The sequence below is a fragment of the Chinchilla lanigera genome, unplaced genomic scaffold (genome assembly GCF_000276665.1).
Source record: "Chinchilla lanigera isolate Chin_1 unplaced genomic scaffold, ChiLan1.0 scaffold00087, whole genome shotgun sequence".
NCBI classification, from domain to species: domain Eukaryota; kingdom Metazoa; phylum Chordata; class Mammalia; order Rodentia; family Chinchillidae; genus Chinchilla; species Chinchilla lanigera.
The window spans coordinates 7,111,076-7,130,636 of record NW_004955488.1 but is presented as its reverse complement, the minus strand read 5'-3'; the positions used below and the strand labels follow the sequence as shown (position 1 = coordinate 7,130,636).

At 35.3% G+C, this 19,561-nt stretch overlaps 1 protein-coding gene across 18 annotated transcripts in view; it reads right to left on the bottom strand.

Moving 5' to 3' along the window:
• Rims1 (regulating synaptic membrane exocytosis 1) overlaps positions 1 to 19,561 on the bottom strand; it is a 197,456-nt gene that overhangs the window by 65,947 nt on the left and 111,948 nt on the right. For 13 of the 18 annotated variants that reach the window (XM_013504437.1, XM_013504429.1, XM_013504434.1 and 10 more), the window contains one exon: positions 13,925 to 14,091. The exons of the other annotated variants lie outside the window; for them this stretch is intronic. In XM_013504437.1, the coding sequence (XP_013359891.1) occupies positions 13,925 to 14,091 (167 nt within the window). The remainder of the gene's footprint in view (positions 1 to 13,924; positions 14,092 to 19,561) is intronic. 18 annotated transcript variants of the gene reach the window in all.

Genomic DNA, 19,561 nt, shown 5'->3' with positions numbered 1-19,561 from the left:
AGGCTGGGGATATAGCTCAGCAGTGCAGTGCCTGCCTGGCAAGAGCAAGGTCCTGAGTTCAATTCCCTATAGCCCCACCCAAAACAAACCTGGGTAGCAGATGCCAGAAAATCTGTTTCTTTTTGTTTTGTTTTGTTTTTTTCTTTGGTTAGGCTTTTTGTATGTCTGTTTGCATGCTACTAGAAGCTTGAATCGCTCAAGAGAATGTGACAGGCACAATGAAAAAAAGTCCTACAAAACTTCAGGGTTAGGCTTGTTAACTTTGATCCTATGAGTAACAAAACTAAAGATTTAGTTCTCCTTGCTAGTAACAGTTTTCTCATGGGTGATTAAATGGGTGATTAAATTAAAACAGTTTTCTCAATGGGTGATTAAAAATTCCGTTACTTTGCATGTACTTTGGAGATGTTATCAGATCCCAAAGTATCTTATGTTTAATAGAGCTCCTATTCTGATTAATCTACACAGTTAAACAAGTACCTTGAGAATTCTAGCATAAGGAACTAAAGAATTTCAAGAGAAGAAACTGATTTTTTTTCTAAGTCTTTGAATGTATAAGCTTTTAAGAAAAAATTATTCTCAAGAAATTTCTAATATGGATAAATTTTCGTATAAAGATCTATATCCACAGACTGGAAATATCAAAGGAATTTGATAATTTTGCCTGACCAACTTCATGAAAATTACAGTAAGATTTCCCTTCACATGCAGTATAATAATCTATAATAATAAAAAAGAAAAGTAGTAATAACAAATGTTGATGAACATTTGCAGAGATTAGAACCCTCAACATTTCTGATGGGAATTAAAATTATGCCCAGTGCTTTGGAAAATAGTTTGGAAAAACATATGTTTGACTATATTTTATTAAACTGAAAAGTTTAAAGCACAAAATTTGTGTGTAAAGCACAAAATTACCATATGATCCAACAATCTCATTGAACAATTAAAGACAAAGTTACCATGTGACCTAGCAATTTCACAAGTGAATATATACTCAAGAAATATGAAAATATGCATCTACATAAATATACGTATGGTGTTCACATCAGCATTGTTCAGAAGAGTCAAAAAGTAGAAAGAAACAAAGTAACCCATCAAGGGGCTGGGGATTTAGTTCAGCTGCACAGCGCCTGCCTGGCAAGCGCAAGGTCAAGAGTTCGATTCCCGGTACCGGAAAAAAACCAAAAAAAAGACAACAACAACAAAAAAACCCACAGAAAAACAAAGTAACCAATCAATTGATGTAGAAGTGAAATATGGTATAGCCACAAAATGGAATATTACTAAGAGAAAAATGAAATAAACATTGACTGATGTCATGGATGAAGTTGGAAACATACTACATGAGAGAACCCAGAAATAAAAAGCCTATCTGTGTTTCAATTCTATCTAAATGAAATAACTAAAAGTGAAATTCATAAAGACTGAATATAAGGCTGGACGAGGTGGCGCACGCCTGTAATCCCAGCACTCGGGAGGCTGAGGCAGGAGGCTCGTTGTGAGTTCGGGGGCAGCCTGGGCTATAAAGTGAGCTCAAGGCCAGCCTGAACTGCATAGCGAGACCCTGTCTCAAAAAGACAAAAAGAAGTAAAAGATTAAAAAAAGAAACTTTAAAAGTGGATCTTACGGCATGTGATTATATCTCACTTTTAACAACATAGGTTTATGGCTTGTCCTACATTTTATTAAGGTGGCATGTTCTTCAATATAAGCACATACTTTTGTTTTATTTCTTAAGATTAGGCATAGCTTTCTCATGGGCTGACTAGTTAATGTGAAATCCCTTCCTAAATATGCATATTGATTTTAGTCAATGGAGAAGTTAAAATTTGCCCCAGCAAATTATGTACAATGATACAACTACATGGAACTGTAATTATGAAAAAACTCTCTGATATCAATATTAAATTGGTTATAATTAAATTGGCTAGTGTGTAATTTATATGCAGGACAAGCACACAGCCTGCATGTAGTCTAGTATTTTTTCTATGGCTTACAAGATATTAGAACTATAGATAGTGAAGAGGGTCTACCCTGGACATTAGCAGAATTTTAGAAACTTCATACTGCCAAGTACAGGAAGTGAAGCTGGGGGTACTAATATTTAGGCCATGCTGTAAACTATATATGTGATTTGGTATGATATTATTAACCATAAATTGCCAAAGGCAATTGACAAGCTATACACATTCAATCAAAATGAAGATGCCATCATTATTAAGATATATGATTGTTTTACAAAATTGTTAAAAAAGAAAAATATTGCTAATGGAATGCTGACTTTCCATCAGTGATAAAATATATACTGATTTCAGAGATATGAAAATATAAAAAAGTGGGCCAGTGATAGAGTTCAGCAGCCCAGCAGCTGCCTGGCAAGTACAAGGTCCTGAGTTTGATTCCCAGTACCAAGAAAAAAAAGTACTGTGCATTTTATAATGAACTATGTTATGTAAATAAATTGAGAAATACATGTCAAAGAATAGTTTTAAAATGATGAATAAAAAGAAAATCCTCTCACAGACTAATAAGGCTTTCTGTTACTTAGCAATGCAAAAGTGATGCATAATACAAGACAAACAAATTTGTACTGCAGCTGTTCCATTACCCCAGTATGAGGCGGCTGGCACAACATTTTGCAACAAAATTAATACACACAAGCCTGAAATATCTCTTTTTGAAAGTTAGGATGCTTTCAGTAAAGACATGAGGGAAGTCTAAGTGTTTTGGTCTAACTTACATTTTGTTTGCTTCTAGGTCTCAAATTTTTCGGTTGTTCATCTTTCTGATTATATCACATTGATGGCATCTTGTAAACTTCATTTCCTAAAGTTTGTTGCTGATGTATAAAACTATGCTTTTTAAATAATAATCTTGCATTCAGTGACTTTGCTAAACTCATTTATGAGTCAAAAGAGTTGTTATGCAGATTATTCTGGGTGTTCTATCTTAATAATCATATAAATCATAAAAATGACAGTTCTAATTCATTTCTAATCCTTACATCTTATGTTTATTCATTTCTTCCAGCTATAATGGCATTATGCATACTCAATATTGGTTAGGACTTTCTGACCACTACTGAAGAGAAATTCTGTGAGGGCCTCTGCGCTCTAGCATGAGCCATTTTCTTTTGCACAAAGAACTGTGTTTGTATTTTTTATACAGCAGAAAAAGAGGTGGTGGATGAAGTCTCTGAGATCTATCTGTCTGTCTGTCCATCTGTTCATCCATCCATCCATCCATCCATCTGAAAGATGTTTTTGTTAGGTAGTCATTGACAAAGAATAAAATTTCATTGGGGCTTTTTAATTTTTGCTTTCAGCATTCTATTAGTCATTGAATGGATTTTTTGGTTTCATAGTATCTCATAAAATTTCAGTGGAGTCTTAACCTTACTGTACTGAGGATAATATAATCTCTCTTTTTAATCCCTGAGTCTCTATTAAGCAATTCTTTTCTTTCATCTTTTGTACTGTCTTTATGATGTCACTAGATTATTTTCACCTGCATATAGTATAGGCTTTCTTGTTTTTACAGGTTTTGATACTGTAATTTGATACCCTTTATCAGTTTTCACAAATTCCCAGCCAGTATCTCTGTACTCAGGTGTTGCTTCCGACACTTCCTCTCCTTGGATCCCAGTTGCACCCTTTCGCCATGTCCCACATCTTTTACTGTCTCCTCCAACTTCTCTCTTTGTTATGGTTTGTGTTGTGTGTCCCCCCAAAGCCTCATGCGGCCAAGGGGCAGCCTTTTAGAGTTTGATTGATTTATGGGTGTGAGAGCTACACCCACCCTGGGGTGGATAGTTTGCATATGTAAGGGAGAAGCAAAGGGTGCTTGAGGCCATTCCTCCCTTGGGTGTGCTTGTTGCTTCAGCTGTGTTCTGCGGCCATGAGCTGTAACCCTCTGCCATGTGCCACTCTGCCTTGTAACCTGCGAAGTATGGACTGAAAGCTCCACAAACTGTAAGTGAAATAAACCTTTCCTTCCTTAATTTTGGGCATCAGGTATTTTGTCCCAGCAACAAGAGAAAAGTAACCAAGACACTCTTCCTTTTCCTCTACGTACTTCCTCAGTGGTTTATATACTTTCTTCAGACCAGCTATATAACCCTGTTTTGCTGTTTCCAATACGCCATAAAATCTACTTTAAATTGTGATTCTACCTATCTTCTTAGTTTTAGAATTATCATTTACTTTTTCAATGGAATCCAGGGCTCCTGAACACATCCAGCTTCTGTTGGTTCCTTGAACATATTTATCATGCATATTTTAAAGTCTCTATTTGATAACTTTTGTTACGTTTTAGTCCATCGTTTTTTCTCTCCATCAGGTATAATTCAAAATTCTTATTTGCAAACCTCATATAGAACAGGTGTCTATGGTCTAGACAGTAGTATTTTCCACAAAAAAAGATATTATAGGAGGTTGATAGATGCATTTCACCTTCTCTTATGCAGAGTTCAGGTTAAAGCTCTAGAAGAATGTTAGTGCTTATTCCCAGAGCCTGGCCCTTCTGAGATTTGTACAGGAGACCAAAGGTGTTTATCAGGTCAGGTCCCTCTAACATTGTAGCACCTGCAGCCTAATCCAGGTCTTTCTAGCACACAGCAGCTGTGTATCCGTGTACGGCTCCTTAGCCTCCCTGCTGCGGCATAGGTTAAATTTCTTGGGATCCTTCCCTGGCAATGCATAACCCGTTAGAGGAATCTGCAGCAAATTTTGAAGCACATCACTCAGCAATTCTGGCTTCTCTGAGAATTTCTAAAGTGAGACATCCACCTCTTCAGCTCAGTAGGACCACTGCCTTCAGCTTAGGGTGTTTCCCCTGACACCAAATTGGAAAGTATCTTCAGAGGAAACTGGGACACACTTAACACTTACTCTGTATTTTCTCTTCTTCCAAGAGTGAAGCTTGTCACATTACTGCCCATTTTGTTTCTCTCAAATGCCTTCAGATAGTGTGCTTGTTTATGGTTCTTGCTTGGCTTTTGCAGTTTTATATTTGGAAATATTAATCTGATACAAACTATACTGTTATGTCCAGAATTATGAAATATTTTTCTTTGAAAAAGGCTAAAATTATCAGGCCAGTTATGCTGTCAACTATCTGCAAATGGAACGCAATGGAGATACATGCTCTCACTGCAGCTTAGCAATTTATTTCCTTAGCACTGACCGCACTACACACAGCCTGAGTGTCCTATTCAGCCACGCAGTGGCAGACTTGCTTGTGTGCATCTCCTGGAGTCCGTGCCAGCTGATACCCTGAGGTGTAACATACCATTTTACAGTGTTCCAGGGCTAAAAGTTTCCTGCTCCTCAGATTCCTGCTAGGCATTGTTGGCTGGCTTTGCAAAGCTGTGGCAGTTACTTTAGAGAACTCTCCAGTCTATCCAGTATTTGCTTAAAGTCAGCACCTACTTACTCATAGCAGTTTTATTCATTTGGGTTGGACTTCACTAAACTTGAAAGTTATTTTTCTGTGTTTTACAATTTAGGGATGTGGTTATCTCTAGTTTTGTATTAGATGACGTTTTCAGTGTTTTCTCACAAAATTAGAAAAATGTGAGTTTTTTGCTTGTTTTTTTTTTTTTTTTTTTTTGTCTTTTTGAGACAGGGTCTTGCTATGCAGGTCAAACTGGCCTTGAGCTCACTTTGTAGCCCAGGCTGGCCTCGAACTCACTATGATCCTCCTGCTTCAGCCTCCCGAGTGCTGGGATTGCAGGTGTGCGCCACCACACGTGGCAATGTCAGTTATTTGTAATCTTAAATTCGTGGTCATTACTTGAGTTCTATTTACGAGGTCAAATCAATAGGACTGGATGACTCATTAGAACTTGTACTCCCAATGGGAAAGAACTACCCTCAAAGGATGGCTAGGGGATCTTGAAGGGGGAAGACCAGGAAATAAAACTTAGAAAATTTAAGATTTGTGGTCTTCTGAAGTTTATAGAAATACATACAGTAAATTTATTGTATTAAAATTTCATGAATGGATTGCAATTAAGAAAAGAACGTCTGCAGTTTCCTTAGTGGGTTGATAATTTTATTTTATTCTATTATTTATTTATTTATTTATTTTTGAGACAGAGTCTCGCCATGTAGTTCAGGCTGGCCTTAAACTCACTTATGCAGCCCACGCTGGCCTTGAACTCATAGTGATCCTCCCACCTCAGCCTCCTCAGCACTGAGGTTACAGGTTTGTGCCACCTCTCCTGGCTAGGGGGTTCATAGTTTAAAGAAAAGACTGAGAAACACTGAATTAAAAGAGGACTGAGAATAATTAAAGTTTAAGGTTGTTTCCAATTTTTTTGATATAGAAATAGGGTACAGAAAAAATATAATCATTCTATTCAAATATTAAAGCTAATATTGTTTTATATTTGTTGTAAAAAATGCTGTTTTTGAGATATCTGTTGTAGTCTTTGTATCTGTTGTTTATTTTTGAGAAGGGATCTTGTTATCTTACTATGTAGTGCAGGCCAGCCTTGAACTCACTTTGTAGCCCAGGGTGGCCTCAAACTCACAGTGGTTCTCCTGCCTCAGCCTCCTGAGTGGTGGGATTACAGGCGTGCACCACCACCTCAGGCTGCTCATACTCTTAAAAACTATAAGCAGCCACTCAAAAATAAATATACTCAAGTATTTCTAATCCATTAGAAATCTAATTATACAGATGTACATTATATGGTGAAAACCAAACCACGAGGACATAATCTCATATCATAAATGTGCCACAAAACTATCAGTGAGTTACAGATGATTAATAACACTACAGATGAGCATACACAAATGTTTTTAAATATAGGTATGCGTTTTAGTTTACAAAGGAACAAATAAGACAGCTAGTTACTTTGGGTGATTCAATAAACTATGAAAATATTTACACTAACTACAGGAAATTCACGGGGATGGCCTCTTCAAGTCTCTGGTTTGATTAACCATCCTGCATAGATAATATTTATGCAGTTAAAAAATGTTCATTTATTCATTCTTGTTTATCATGCGTATACTTTAGGATAGCAAGAGGAGCAAAGCCTTTATGTTAAAATGGGTAAAGAAACATAGGTCTCAACGATAATTCATTAATGAACAAAATAAAAATCAGTGAAGTGATGATACTTTGAATATTTTACCATAGTCCTGTGAACTTAGCAGATACTAAGAATGGAATAAAGACTGTTAAGTGTGAAGGTGAAAGTAATGAACTTGGAAAGAAAATGTATTCCTCTAAATAATCAATATCCTTCTATGTAAAGTTAAACTTCTCAAACGCAGTAACAAGTATTTCATTCACTCGCCTCAAATACTAAGTGTGTAACAAAATGTACAGCAGGAAAATAGAACAACCAAGACCAGTGTGGTAGTTTTTTCATTAAAACTGGGGTAGTTGTTTCTTAGTGTAATATACTGAAGACCAACTCTATATTTTACAATCCTTCAGCCAAATTACGGGACTATCTAAAGTCAAAATAGTTACTAATTACAGAACTAGAACTAGTTTTCACATTTAGCTTTTTTCTCTCAAAATTAAGGTGCTAGATTTTTTTTTTTGCCACAGTTCGGTTTGAAAGATGTATTTCTTAAGCAGCAGTATCCTGCTTTCTAAAACTAAACTATTTCACAGAACTTGATATGTAAAGCAAATAGTAGTATGTTTGCTTTAACTGAAGTTATTGGAGTCCTGCAGTCGAAGTATCTGAAGAGTATTCTGATCTTGTAGGTTTTTAAATAATTCCATGGATGTTATTTTCCCCCCTGGCTCTAAGGCAAGTCTTGGAGATGATAAAGTTCATTATAACACCTACATCTCATGGGAAAAACTCTAAAAATCTCCACTATGATAAAACTGAAGCCACAAGAATGACAGCCAACATTTAAATGCCTTCAGCTCACTGTAGGTCAAATTTAAGTGGCAAAATTAAATATTAGTAATCAAAATCCAAATTCTGAAATGTGCTATCCTATAGGGTGCTCATCCACTCCAAAAGCATTTAAGGATGAGTTTTAAAGTATAAAATAACTCATACTTCAGGTTATGTTTTCAGTAACTAAATTATACAGCATAATGCTATACTTCCAAAAATTCTGAAGCGTACTTTTTTCCTCACACATACCTGTGAGGTAAGGGTGGCAGGTATCATTTTCAGTTTTCAAGAGGGTATATGCATAAGTTTATATATGCATTCAGACCTGATTACAGCTAGAGAGCTAGGGGTCACGCCTGCTGTGTTTTGCACCAGATAATCAGTATCTGTTATGGACACAATTATGCACAGAACAGGCATCCAATAAATGATCTACGAATGAATGAAAGAATGAATGACTAAACAAGAACTAAGTCACGGTGTACAGCAGCTGTGCCCCTGCTGATACTGTCAATATTAGTTAGCCGTAGTCCCAACCTTTAGTGGACTGAGCCAAAGATTAGCACTTGAGTTAAAAGTCATGGTCCAGGGACGGGTGTCAGCCCTCACAGAGTGCTGCTGTGGGAACTCTGAGTGCAGATGCTCTTTATTCAGTGGTCACTAACATCTTCAACCTCCTCACTCTGTCCTATTCAATTCCAGCATCCTCTGAGTCCCCAGAACCTTGTCCTCCATTTGTGTTCTACCTGTCTGCACCGTATATATCAGTTCTCCATCCTTGCTCAAATTAACCGTCATGACTCAAGCTGCTGGTTTTTACGGGAGCTTCCTTCTTTCCAGAGAGCTCCCTGGTCCTCAGCTCTCTTCTTCCCTCTGGCTGTCTTCCCGATTGCCCTTTTCTCGGGCACTGTAGACCTCGCTTCTAGGGCAAGACGCAAACTGTCTGCTGTGGCCTGGCAGCCACCCTCTTCCCTGAGATAAGGCTTTAAGGGCCGTGATTCTTATTTTTCTGCATATTTTTCTTATTTGCTCATTTCCTTTTACAATACTATCATTTAAAAGCAATTTCTAAACATCAAAAAAGTCGCACTTGAATGCACATACATTTTTCGCAATGTGAAATATGGGAAGTTATGAAAAATTCTTTCATTCCCAAATGCCTATAAACTGATGGGAAAATTGCAGGGAATATCTGTTGAGCTCACAAAAAAGGAAAGGCATATCCCTTTAGCCACTAGACCAAAACAGAACTGAAGACAGACTGGGAAGCAGATCGTATATGTCTTCAGAGGTTTTGTAGATGAGAAAGTTAGAGACGTAGGTCCAGACCTGGTGAGGATTTAGGATTAAAATCCGTACATGAGCCAACATCGTTAAAGAAAGGTGAGGGGATGCCCATTTCTCAGTCCAAAGACTCAGGTAAGGAGAACTTCCAATGCATGTTTTCTCAGGAAGGAGGATGATCTAAATTAGCCAGTAAAATCATTAAGTTGTGCAATTTCTAGACTAATGCCAAGAAGAAATTAAAGAAAAGTAATTCCATTAGAAACCCATTAGGGAAGTGGAAATAAGTAAGAAAAGTTGAAGCGGCAAATGAGGAAGCAGAACAGGGCTACATCCACCAGAAATCAAACCAAATGGAAGTCTGTACGTGAAACCATTAAATGATAAAAGCTGTATTTTCTGTTTTTATCTACCACTTGAATTTAAGCATATTGTAATCTCATTTCCCAAATAGACGGTTCATCAAAGTTCAGCATTTAAAAATTAACATGTAGAGAGCGCTGTTTGAGTTAGGCAAAATTATATTAAAATAGATCCTCTCCCCAAGAATAGTATTAAAAAAAAAAAGGTTTGGATTAACTGAGAGAAGCTCAATATTTGTACAATTTAATGGCTAAAATATGCATGAAGAAAATGTCCACCACACCACGTTAGCAGTGGAAAAGCCCAGACATTTAAAAGAATTTGTGTGTCACTTGATGTTCTTGTACAACCAACTTTAGTTGAAAAGCTTCAGACTATATTTTTATAAAATCTGAGGACCTAACTATAAGAGACCAAGCAACAGCTTAGTATCATTGAGCAAGTGCAGAATTTCCTCCCTCCAAAAAAGCTAGTCCTGAAAAATACAGTTAAGTTTAGAAAGTTGCAATGTGTCAACCACAGTTCCATGGGATGTGAAAAGATTATAGTTAACTTTCATTAAAAACAGTGCATTTCAGAAAAATGGACTGAAGCCTGTACAAAAAGTTATTTAAAACTGGTAAAAATTATGCATAGGTATGGAAATTGCTTCATTAAGAGAAATTAACAGGGACTTTATTTTTGATCAGCTGAATAGCTACTAATGTCAATGCATGGGAAGTTTTTCTTAAAATTTATTCATGTATTATTCTGATCCATGTTCTGTGGCATTTGGTGCAATAAACCTTTTGAATTTATCTTTAAAAAACTGTAAAGTAGAAAGAAAAAATTTAAGTACAGCTATATGCTATTTATAAGAGATAAAATTAACATACTTGGTCACGGAAAGACTGATACAAAAAGACACACAATTAGACTGGACACTTGTAAGTGCTTCTATGCTCACATAAGACAAAGTATATTTTAAGATAAAAATGTTATTAGGGATAAAGAGATTAACTACCTAATGATAAGAAGAAGATGAAAAAATTATGAATTTGAATATTATTTTAAAATTTCATACAAAATACCACAGAGAAGAGTGATGAAATAAAAAAGCAGACAACTCTTGACAATTGCAAAGGTTATAACTCAGCATTCCAAATAAACACTAAATCACATTAGGCAAAAGATTAGTAAAACAACAGAAGTTCAGAACAGCATAACTATTAAGCATGTATGTAGTATGTATGTACTAAAAACATACATAACTATATGTTTAACATTTAAATATATAAATTCTTGTCAAGCACATCATAATTACAAAAATGACCCAAAACCATAAATCTAACTTCATAAACTTCAAATAATCAGTACTAATCAAAATACACCCTGATCACAAAATCATTAAGGCAGGTAAATTAGAATTAAATATCAAAAAGATATAAAAACACTCCATACTTTTGGAAATTTAGACTTCTTTCTACATAATGACTAAAAGACATAAGATGGGATGAAATTTAGATACAATTAAAATTACACACAAATAAAATCTTGCAAAACAAAATTGGTGTGAAAGAGATAAAGCAGAATTTAAAGAAAAAATTAGACATAAATGATACTGGAAGATACCGAAAAAATAATTTCATTTCTATAGAAGCAAAATACTGTAATATAAGGAAAAAAATATACTACTCATGGTAGCATCAAAAATTTGTGGTATATATATAACTATGGATATACAAACTTTTTAGAGAACATTTTAAACTTCAGTGAGAGAGATTACAGAAAATAAAAATGAAGAAAGATATACAATAGAAGACCCAATCCTTTAAAGATTCTAATGCACCTCCAATGTACTTTTATGTTCATTATAGTTCACACTAAGTATGTATTTTGTAAAACCTAATGTATTTACTCTATAATTAATACGTAAGCACAAAGTACTAAAACAGCCATGAGGCTACTGAAAAAAAGTAAGACTGAAAGGAAGGGGACTTGCCCTAATTCAGCATTTATTCTGAGTTATATATCAATAAGCTATGCTAATTGTGATAATGTCTATCATTACAGAAATACAACCTAGTCCTGTAAAATGCAGAATAGAAACAAACTTTGGATTTGTAAAACTTTAACAAAGAACAGAACTGATGTCCAGGTCACCAGGTAAGTGCGCCTGGCATAGGGAGACGAGGACTGGGTAGGGAGGTCAGAGGGATTCAGCTATAATGAAGTACTCTGCACTGGCTATGTGATTTCAACAGACTGCTTCGCTTTTAAGTTCATTTATAAAATGAAGCTATTAGCAATTATCTAATAGTACTATTTGGCAGTAATGATTATTTGCATGTAAATCACCTATCAGAACATCTGGTTTATATGAAATACTTCTATAATTAATAAACCACAATATTTTAACTACAAGCAAAAATATAGTCATATAGGTATTACGTGGGTTAGGGTAAAAACTATGGAAAGTGATACACAACACAGATGAAGTTTGGTAGCACTCATTCACAGTGAAAGGATATTCTAACCCTTCCAAAAGGTTAACAAGTCGCAGAAATGTGAATACCTGCCCAGTGAGCAATTATTTAATGTTGATAACCCAAGTACATGCCTAGCAATCACTAAATAACAAGTTACTAATGGATGTAACAAGTTATGGTTTGTGTCTGCATGTCCCCCCAAATCCTCATGCAGTCATGGGGCAGGCTTCTATTTTAGGTTTTTGATTGATCAACAGTCCATGCTGGGATTATGGGTGTGAGTGCCACACCTGCCCTGGAGCGGTAGTTTGCATACAATGTAAGGGAGAGAAACAGGCTGCTTGCCGGCCACTCCTCCCCTTTTGTGCTTGTTGTTTGGCTGTTTTCTGCCCACCATGAACAGCTGCTCTCTGCCATGTGCCACTCTGCCTTGGAGCCAGCCAAGTATGGACTGAAACCTCCACAAACTGTGAGCTAAATAAACCTTTTCTTCCTTAATTTTGGATGTCAGGTATTTTGTCCCAGCAATGAGAGAAAAGTAACCAAGACACTGCTAGTTTAGAATTAGCAGTCAGTTCTCCAACATGGAAATACATAAATCCACTTTTCCAGCACCTGAGACTTCCTCAGGGCCATCTCTTTTACTCTTTCATCTTTGATATGTTACAATCATCAGCCATCTATTAAGGATGTTCAATGCTTTATTAGCTACCAAGTTTAAAAGAACCTCAAATTCTTACAAAGTAATCAAACTCAACTGAAACAAAAGAAATAAAACAATAGGAATGTATTTTTATACAGAAAATGGGATGTTCCAATGTATTTTTAAAATTCCATGAATAATGTTTACTCATCTTCTCCCCAAAAGGAGAAGTTGTCACTAAAATCTGATTATCATTCCACAAATTCACCCACTTTAAAAAGATATTCCTGGTTTGTTTTAAAGTTTGAAAACTTCACTTATCCTAATTGAGCACTGTCATCGTCTATGACCCAGTAAGTCATGAAACGTCTCAGAGTTTAACTAAGCATATATTAGTTAAATCTATACTAACCTGGCCTAGTAGAAAGGTAAAAATGAAGATGATAGACCAGGTTCAAACTGTACCAGTTTCACTTCACTGGGAAGCAGTCTCCAATGGCTTACAAGGAAGAACCTACCTAGCAAAAGCTAATTTGTTGTATTATATGAAACTTTGATTTCTGCGAAGTAGTTAAGCACAGACACAAAATATGCTTTGTCAGCAATGAGCGCTTTACTGTAGACAGCACTTGAATGTTTGGGGTCTCTTTCCTTTTAGCAGAGCATCTGTCTTGTAAAGACAAAAGAGAAATGCAGGCAACGTAACAGGACAGATGCAAATGTCTCACCACTCACACAGCGTAACCCAGGGCTATATATGCTGCTGTCATATGCATTATACTCCGCCCTGAAAACAGACTGACCATTATGATGGTACTGAAGAAGAGGTGGACCAACCCTGACGTCTGGGAAAACGCAGTCCCCTGTTGCTTCAAAGCAGAGGGACAGACAGACAGACTATCCGACCTGCTCATCTATTTGCATAGCTTTGATACTACAATTATATTATTGAGTAAATGTCATGAATCCTGTAATGCAGAGCCTGAAACATTTACTATGTAACCCTTTACAGAAAAAGTTTTCTAACTGACTACAGGATGCTCTGTGGATTTCATCGTATCAGAAGAAACTCCTGCAAATGTAGCTGAGTCAGCAGGACTGTAGCACTAACCTCTGCCTGACACAGTACCAAAACATTTTGTTAGTGATACTACACAGTACTTGGTAAATACTTGACCCACGTATTTATTTTAGTGAGATATTTCTATTAGAAAGAACACTGGAAGCTGGCTGCATTGCACACGGAGGATAAAGACCCAGTAAATACAAAGGGCTTTGCCAACTCACCTGATTCTACCCCTGGGGCGCTCAGACTGCTCAGACAGAAAGCTTGTGCTGCTGAGGCGGGAGGCACTGCTGGTTCGGGAAATGGCGGACACGTCACTGACATCACTATCTGATGATCTGGCAGAGACGTTATCACAGCTTCTGTACTGATCTTTATGTATGTTATACTACAGATCAAAAACAAGAAAGGGTGAGCTCCACCATCGCATCATGGAAAAGAGAGACAAAGCTGGTTAAGGTTAAGGTTAAGGTTAAGGTTAAGGTTAAGGTTAAGGACTCCTTAACCCCTCATGAGACAAAATGTACCTTTGAAGGTGGGTGTGGATTCTAGAATCATCCAAACATTAACTGACACATGATTTCCCATACAAAAAATTCTACACACTTTCAGGGATAAGCAATGGCTTATGGAGACTGAAGGGAAATTTCAATGTTCAAGTGAAAAATTCAGCAAATAATTTCACATGATTGAAACCTGAAATGGGATTGCTAATTATTTTCTAGTACATCAGCTTATTTCTTGCCTTTCACTCCTACCTGTTTTAGCCAACCAATATTTATAGTATATATATTTAGAGTATTTGTAGTAGATATAGGTGACTGCTTTCAACTTTCTATCTGTACTTGCTCATTACTTCTAAAACTATTCAATTTACCTACACATTTTCTGTGTTGCAGGACATCATATTCTCTTAATTTCCTTCAAAAGCTACTTCTACACAGAAAAAGGCTTACGGTAAAGCCTAAGAGAGCCACTGAGACAGTGAGAAGGTATCACCTCGCTCCCTTAGTAGACATTTACTAAGACATGGTCTTAGTAGACATTTTCAGATTTAAACTGTTAATTCAGAATCAAAAGTGAAATAAAGGATTCCTGTTAATATGTCAGTATGCACCTATCTTATACTTGAATATGTTTTAAACTTGTCTTTAATATTCATGTTCTAAGATTCTAGGAATCATGAGGTACAAGATTACGCCTTGCCAAATTATCTAGGGAAATCTTTTCATTTTTTCAGTGCTGAAGATTGAACCCAGGGAATATAGTTTTTCTATTTCATATCATACTTCTGCAGTATTTATGTGTTACACTCATAGCAAGAGGTATCAGGAATCAAATGCAGGACCTTGTGCTTGCCAGGCAGGTGCTTGTGCCACTGAGCTGTATCCCTGGCCACTCATAGCAAGAGATCATAGTAAAGTTATCTAATTATATATAACTTAAAAATATCTACTACATAGGTAGTTTTATCCTTTACTGAAGTTAAGGTACTATAACGTCCTATACAAAGTGAAACTTATCTAAACCTTTGGGTATTTAAGTTTCTTATCAAGCAGTTTTAGATTTATGAGCAATAAAGTTTTGAAAATATCAGATGTTCATTAAACCTTCAGAAAAAGTAATCTATCCTCTCAAGCTCTATGTCAGAGGCATTTTAATGAATTGGAGCTTTCTTCCTAAAATACAGTACATAAACTCCTGCTGAACCCTGGACCTATAGGTATAAAAATTATAATATTTTAAAAATATTCCTAAAGACTGATTTACTTCACAATTCTTCATATAAGATGTTTAATCCTCAAACACTTAAATATTAGCTTAAATTCTTCACTCCTCAAGTGTACTTGTTAGTCAAGGAATTTTATAATAGGAATGAAAAGAATGCACAGTTAAAAGTATTTTTCCAAAGAATTTTTCTTAACTGCATTTATCATTGAAAGTCATATGGTAAGTTAAAATGCAAAGGAAACTCAAATTTGCTATTATGCTTAGTTACATAATTTCATGTTTGATCGAACAATAATAATTTAAGATAATTTACTGAATGTAATGTGGTAATTTGGTTTACCAGAAAATTCTGTCATATCTAATACCATGATCCTGACAGATAGCATTCATTTCAATCAGAAGTGTTTTTAATTTATAGTGCAGAAGAACTTGAAGTTAACATCCTCTGGATACAAACACAATTCCTAGACTAAAGCTTTTAAAATTACTGTACCAAAAGAGGTAGACCATATAATGATCATAGTTCTAGATGGGTTACAATAGTATCTTGTTCATGAGAAAACTGGAAACAATTGAAGGCCTATGTGCTAAGACTTTATCTGGATTTTCTAGCATTTTGTTTTCTAAGGTGTCCTTTATTTGGTTAACTGTCAATAGGAAACATAGTAACACATAGCATAAGGATATGTATGTAAATAGAAACATTTCTTCAACTAAAGAAATCATCCTTTTCTCATCAGTCATCTTTTCTTCAACTTGCTTGTGTAGAGATATTCGCTATTAGAGCAAAGAAACATAATAAGGATGGCCTAGTAAATGTTTTTTTATATTGGGATAATCTATCATTTTGACACAAATTCCCAGTTTGCTTTGGTTATTTGAATGAAATGAAATACTGCTATGTCTGCTTGTTACTACTACATTTACTGTTTTCAGAAATGTTAAATTTTAGTCACTTTTTTATGAAGCATAGTTTGATAAATTTCCTATTTAATAATACAATATTTGAATGAAAATACTTTAAGTATATTTTGAGGAGCATAGTATCCTCAGGAGGAATTGACAGTGATCACAGAGCAAGGAACAATAGATGGAAAGGCTCTTTTTATAGGTCTGCTGTTTTTAGAAGCAAGAAATAATAAACACTTGGGAACTACCTACAAAAGCCATCACATCAGTCTTCTGTGCTATTCCTGGCTTACCAGAGCACAAACACTCTTTCAAATCTGATTGGCTAAATGTGAATTCACCCGCCAAGTATTAATTTCAACCCATCACTGAAGCACGGATCTTGGAATAACAACATTGAAAAAATAGCAAGGGGACACATTTCTCAGATACCAAAGCTACTTCGTGTCTTTTCAATAGCAAAGTTAATAGGAATTTCTTACTCAAGGTGGATATTAGAGCTATTCAATCTTTTAAAAGAGACACTATGATTAAAAAAGTTCTCAAATATGATAATCCTCTCAAAAATTTTTGCCCCCCAAAAATCTACTTCTACTTGTGCTTAGTAAAAAGAATTCTGATAACAGTTAGCTAATCTCCAACTTGGCAGAATTTTCAAATGTTGTGTGGCATTTCATCTAAAAATGTCAAGTGCATGAAAAACCAAAAAAGGTGTCAATAAAGGAATAAATTCCAAATTAATCTAAATTATATTCATGACAATGCTGTCATCTGAATAGCAATAAAAAGATGTATTTGCAAAATAAATTTACAATGCTTGGTGAAAAGGATAAAAAGCAAAACATTTGAAATTTCAAGTATATGAGAGAATTTTAAACTGAAGTGGCTATTAGAAATTATTTTCTAACATCTCAATAATGTGTATGATTTTTCTGCATCAATTTAAAAATAAATTTAATTTAAAAAATCTATTGGAAATATTCATTCATAATATGCAGAGTAGAGCTGTGGAGAATATCTTTTACTTGAGACATAAAATAAAAAAACAGCTATTCGTTTCTTATTTTACCTTACATGTTTTCTTATCTTATATTTTTGGTGGGTTTTTTTTTTGGTCTTTTTTTGACACAGGGTCTCGCTCTGCAGTTCAGGCTGGCCTTGAGCTCACTTTGTAGCTCAACCTGGTCTCAAACTTGCACGATTCTCCTGCCTCAGCCTCCCAAGTGCTGGGATTACAGGCATGCGCCACCATGCCTGGCCTCTTGTCTTGCATTCTTATAAAATTTTAAAACTGCCTTTATCTTTGATATCACAATTATTGGTATTACCAGCTATAATTTTATTTAAGTACCACAGTGATTTTCAATATGCTCCATAAAAATGACAGTAATTTGTTTGAAAGTAAAGGGTCTTTAAAAATATCAAATGCAATGAAAAAGGGGAAAAAAGAAAATAGGTACTATATGCAAAGGAGGAAGGAAAAACAGAAAATTGAGGTGTAACTTAAAAGCCACATGAGAAACTTTGAATCAAGCTTTGTGCATTTTAGATAAAAGAAAGTCACTCCAAAGAGTGCCTTTAATAAGTGTGATAAAGTGCCTCCTCCATGTGCAGAGTGTTAGTAATTTTGGAAAATATGTAAGCTGGAGTAGAGTAATATCTCGAGGCTTTTTCAAGTTTTAAACTGGTAGACCCGGAAAACTGGCACCTCATAAGCAAGAAAGCCTACTTTTGATTTACCACTACTCAAGAACTAGTGATGATTTCAACTGATCGAGCACTTCTTGCGTAGATGTCTGGGCTGACCAAGTAATGAGTGGAATCTTAGTTCAGAACAATCCTGAACAACGTTCAGGATTTCACCCTAATTCTTTTACTTACCTCTCTCGCTTCCTATCCTGGCCTATCTCCTTTGCTCCTGCTCTATTTGCTTTTATCCTCTGGCATAATGCTAAGAAATCAATAAAGCTTTAATGAAACATTTTATGTTTGAAGAGTGTTCCAAATGAGCGTATCTAACTGTGGAATAAAAAGAAATCCCTGATCCTGCTGCCTTCTAGTTTGTACTGCATTTGTACTCAAAGACCATAAAAGTCAGGATGCTATGCAAAAAGAAGACAGATAAGTAAGCTGATTCCTTGGTATTACCATTAAAAAAACCAAAAAGCTTTGGGAAAGATATATGGAACTGAATCAGCAACTCTACAGGAAATTAAGATATTCTGCTTCCTTTTTGTTTTTTTTAAACCTTCTTGACTTTCTCTACTTTTAAAAAAGTTCAGAGTTGGCATCCTTGAGTCACAGCGACCCTCTGACTCAGTTGGAAATGCTTTGCATCTATTTTAAGGTATCAAGCAATATGGTACCCAACAGGGATTAGTTGATGGCAGTATAGGTGATAAATCATATTTTATAACTACGTCTACTTTTTGTAGTAGTTATTGAATATCTGGCTGTATAATGAACTACTTCCATTGTTTAAAAAATAGGTTTTTCTAGGCTATATTTCAAATTTAAAATATGAATAGGTTTTCTAGTATCTATTTTAAGCTTTTTTGTTGTTTTTTTTTTTTGTTTTGGTTTTTCTCCGGTACCGGGAACCGAACTCACGACCTTGCGCTTGCCAGGCAGGCGCTTTTGCCGCTGAGCTAAATCTCCAGCCCCAATTTTAAGCTTTTATAATAGGTTTTCTTAGTCCATATTTCAAGGTAATTGTATCAATTTACTGCAGTTTTAATTTGATTTCTAAGAGTTCATTACTTCCAAAAGGGCTTCTGTATATCAAATTAAAGGATGACCATCAGCTGCCACTATGTTTACAGTACTTTTAGAAAAGATTTTTAAATGAACCAAATGTATGCAAAATTGCTTCATGACATATAATATTCTCTTAATTGAGCTTATAGACATTAGTTACCAATTTATAAACTCCTTAGTGTTTCCTAGTATTGAAATATAAATTAAATGCTGACAGGCACTTGAAATCATGTGAATTTCAGCTTCTGACAGCTTGAATCAATTACTTTTCTTAGTAAAAACAGCTGAGGAAGAAATCTCACATCACATAATTTTTGTCATTCAGGAACAAATCTCAGTAGTCAATATCAACACCACTAGCATTTAAGATTATCGTTTATACATTTAATATTTTAAATGTGGTATTTAAATGATATTTAAGCAACTAAATGGTATCTGACTTATGTCTGTGAATTTGACTA